This window comes from Nematolebias whitei, chromosome 12, assembly GCF_014905685.2.
Source record: "Nematolebias whitei isolate Nwh7 chromosome 12, NemWhi1, whole genome shotgun sequence".
Taxonomy (NCBI): Eukaryota; Metazoa; Chordata; class Actinopteri; order Cyprinodontiformes; family Rivulidae; genus Nematolebias; species Nematolebias whitei.
This window is the reverse complement of record NC_056509.1, coordinates 48,791,515-48,794,601: the sequence shown is the minus strand read 5'-3', so window position 1 is coordinate 48,794,601 and position 3,087 is coordinate 48,791,515. Positions and strand designations below refer to the sequence as shown.

The window sequence follows — 3,087 nt, the reverse complement described above, 5'->3', positions numbered from 1 at the left end:
CATCCAGGACCAGGCTTCATCCAGGACCAGGCTTCATCCAGGACCAGTCCAAGTTGACTGTGCTTTCATGTTATGCTCCTTCACTGTTTCATCACTTCACGCACTTGTTTTCATTTTCTTTGCACCTCGGGGGAGTAGTCCGGATCAAAATGGACTTTATTTCCTGCAAACCGTTTTCCTCTGCTTCGTGCTGTAGCACCACTTGATGTTGACATCCAGGACGTGAGCTGTTCTGGGTCTCGGTGGTGCTGCTGGTTTGGTCTGTTCTCTGTGTCTTCAGGGAGTTTTAGTGTAGATTTGAACAACTCTAATAAACAGGATCATCTCTTTTCCTTCTGAATCTGCTCGTCCCGTATAATCTTCTCTTGTTCCTACGCGTTCTGTTCTCCAGGTCGTCTGCATTCTTTTACAAGTAAACAAAGTAGTGCTCTTTCTTGTCGTATGCCTCGATCTTCGGTGGTACTCGCTCTCTTTTCCACAGACTTCGGTCCCTCCAGTGCAACAGGTCTTTTTTTATTTCTCCAATTGAAGCTTCCGTGCGTGGTGGAGACTCCAAGATGTCTCATTGTGCGTTTCCAGATTCTTCTCAAACTTTACGGAGTTCTGTTAGCATTAGCATTTCACTCCCGGTGACATTCTGAGCTAAGCTAGCAGCTAGCGTTAGCTGCTTTTGCGTCGTCTTCATCTCGTCGCCTTTCCCTGCTTTCGTTTCTCTTCTGGTCGTCTTTTGTGAGGATGTCATTATGATGATGTCTTCTGAATATGGAAGAGGATTGATATTTATGCGGCAGTCAGTTTAAATTATATTATGGTCAGAGCGCACCCTGCGAGCGTCTCTACTCGGACAGAAGTCCCAAGATGTTGTTTTAAACATAAAATACTTTTATCACTTTATTATTTATTCAGTAATCTTTGATTATGATGTCAGAAGTGCAACAGAGAACGTCACACGAGACCAATCAAACTGTGGTAGAGGAACCTGCAACCAGTAACAGATGTTGGTATCTAACTTGGGTTCATGTAGCTTCTGAAACCGGTCCGTCCGTCAGGAAGGATCAAAGCATTGTGACGTGAGGATCAAACACTTTGATGTTTTTAACCTTTGTGTTTCTCTCCGGTGCCGTCAGTCGGACGCAGGCTGGGAGGAGTACTACGACTACATCTTCCCCGAGGACGCCGCCAACCAGCCCAACCTCAAGCTGCTCGCCATGGCCAAGATGTGGAAGAAGCAGCAGGTGCAGGACGACGAGGAGTCTCCTGAAGAATCTGAGCACGCCGCGTCAGCAGCAGCTCCTCCTGACGGGCCTGACAGAACTGCCGAGACTGAGCCGAACACGTTGGACGACAGCAGCAGCAGCAGCAGCAGCAGCGAGGAGGAGGAGGAGGAGGAGAAGGAGGAGGAGGAGGGAGAACAGAAAGGCAGCAGGGAGGAGAACAAAGACTAGATTCCTCCTGACTCAGAGACCTCCTTCCTGTTTTCTTTACGTTTTTTATGGACTCGTCAAATGTTTCTCAGAAATAATAAAGAAAGTTTCAAATGGAGATCAGTGTTATTCTTGTTCCTGTTCCCTGGAACCTGACTGCACCTCGCTCCATACCATATAGTGCACGCTGCGACTGGGTTTGTGCAGCATCGGTGCACTGGACCGGCCCCGGATCAAAGCCCGGCCGTCTCTGTAGTCATCAAGTCTGATCTGTTTGATGTTTAGCAGCAGGTTTGTTAAAACTAGTTACATTTATGACTGAGATCAGCTTCGTCAAGTTCTCTTTAGTGACCCCTACAGGTCAGAAGGAGAACTGTAGCAGCACCAGTGGAAACGGCAACAAATGCTGAACTGTGCTTCAAGCAGTGATTCAACTAACTGTGTGTGTGCAGACCCTTTCCAAAAAATTAGAATATCATGTAAAAGATGTTTAACTTACATAATTCCAGTCAAAAAGTTAATCTTTAATAGATGATAGATTCAGGGCCTACAATTTAAACCATTTCAAGTATTTATTTGTTTATTTTTACATAATTTGGACTTCCAGCTCATGAAACCCACGACAAGAGGATTTAAAAAAATCAATACTGTGGAGACATCAGTCCAAAAGTTGCAGGACATGAATGTTTTAAACTGAGTGTGACACGAATCATCTACTAAACTCAAAGCACCTGCACAGGTTTCCCCAGGTGTCATTAACTTGTCTCAGTTCTGTTCAATATGGTGAAGACTGCAGACAGAACATCTGTCCAGAAGACCATCATTGAGACCCTCCATAGGATGGGTAAGACACAAACGTTCATAGCTAAGGAGGCTGGCTGTTCATAGAGCGCTGTGTCCAAGCACATCAATGGAAAGTCTAGTGGAAGGACAACATGTGGCAAGAGAAGATGCACCAGCAAAAGAGATGACCGTGGGCTTCAGTGGATCGTCACACAGAGAAGATCCAGAATCTGTCAGAGATCCAGAAAGAGTGGAATGAGGCGGAGTCACAGCTTCAAAAACCACCACATTCAGACTCATCCAGGAGATGGACTACAAGTGTCGGGTTCCTCGGTCCTCTTTTCAGATGAAAGTAAAGCGTCTTTCATTCACAAATTAAGGTCCAAGGGTTTGGAGGAAGAAGAGTGAGGAACAGAGCCCATACTGGTTGAGGTCCAGTGTGAAATGTCCACAGTCAGTCATGATCTGGGTGCAGTGTTCGGTGCAGGTGTTGGTAAACTCTGCTTTCTTCAATCCAAGGTCACAGCAACAGTCTACCAGAATGTTTTAGAGGACTTCATGATTCCTTCTGCTGAGGATCTGTATGGAGATGCAGAGTTCATCTTCCAGCAGGACCTGGTCCCTGCCCATGCTGCCAGAAGCACCAGAACCTGGTTTGATGCCACAGTGTTCGACTGGCCAACCAACTGGTCGGACCTAAACCCCATTGAGAATCTATGGGGTCTTCTCAAGAGGAACATGAGGAGCACCAGAGCAACAACAAAGAAAATCTGACAGCATCAAGGAAATCTGGGCTTCCATAACTCCCAGTCGATGCCACAGGCTGATTGTCTCAATTCCATAACTCCCAGTCGATGCCACAGGCTGATTGTCACAATTC

The 3,087-nt window shown here is 46.3% G+C and overlaps 1 protein-coding gene across 1 annotated transcript in view; it reads left to right on the top strand.

The window, feature by feature from the left end:
* Window positions 1-1,346, top strand: part of crnkl1 (crooked neck pre-mRNA splicing factor 1) — a gene marked incomplete at both ends in the record, with an annotated part of 30,937 nt that extends 29,591 nt beyond the window's left edge. Inside the window, 1 exon segment of the mRNA XM_037686032.1 lies at window positions 1,128-1,346. Coding sequence (XP_037541960.1) covers window positions 1,128-1,346 — 219 coding nt within the window.
* Window positions 1,347-3,087: the final 1,741 nt, after the last annotated feature.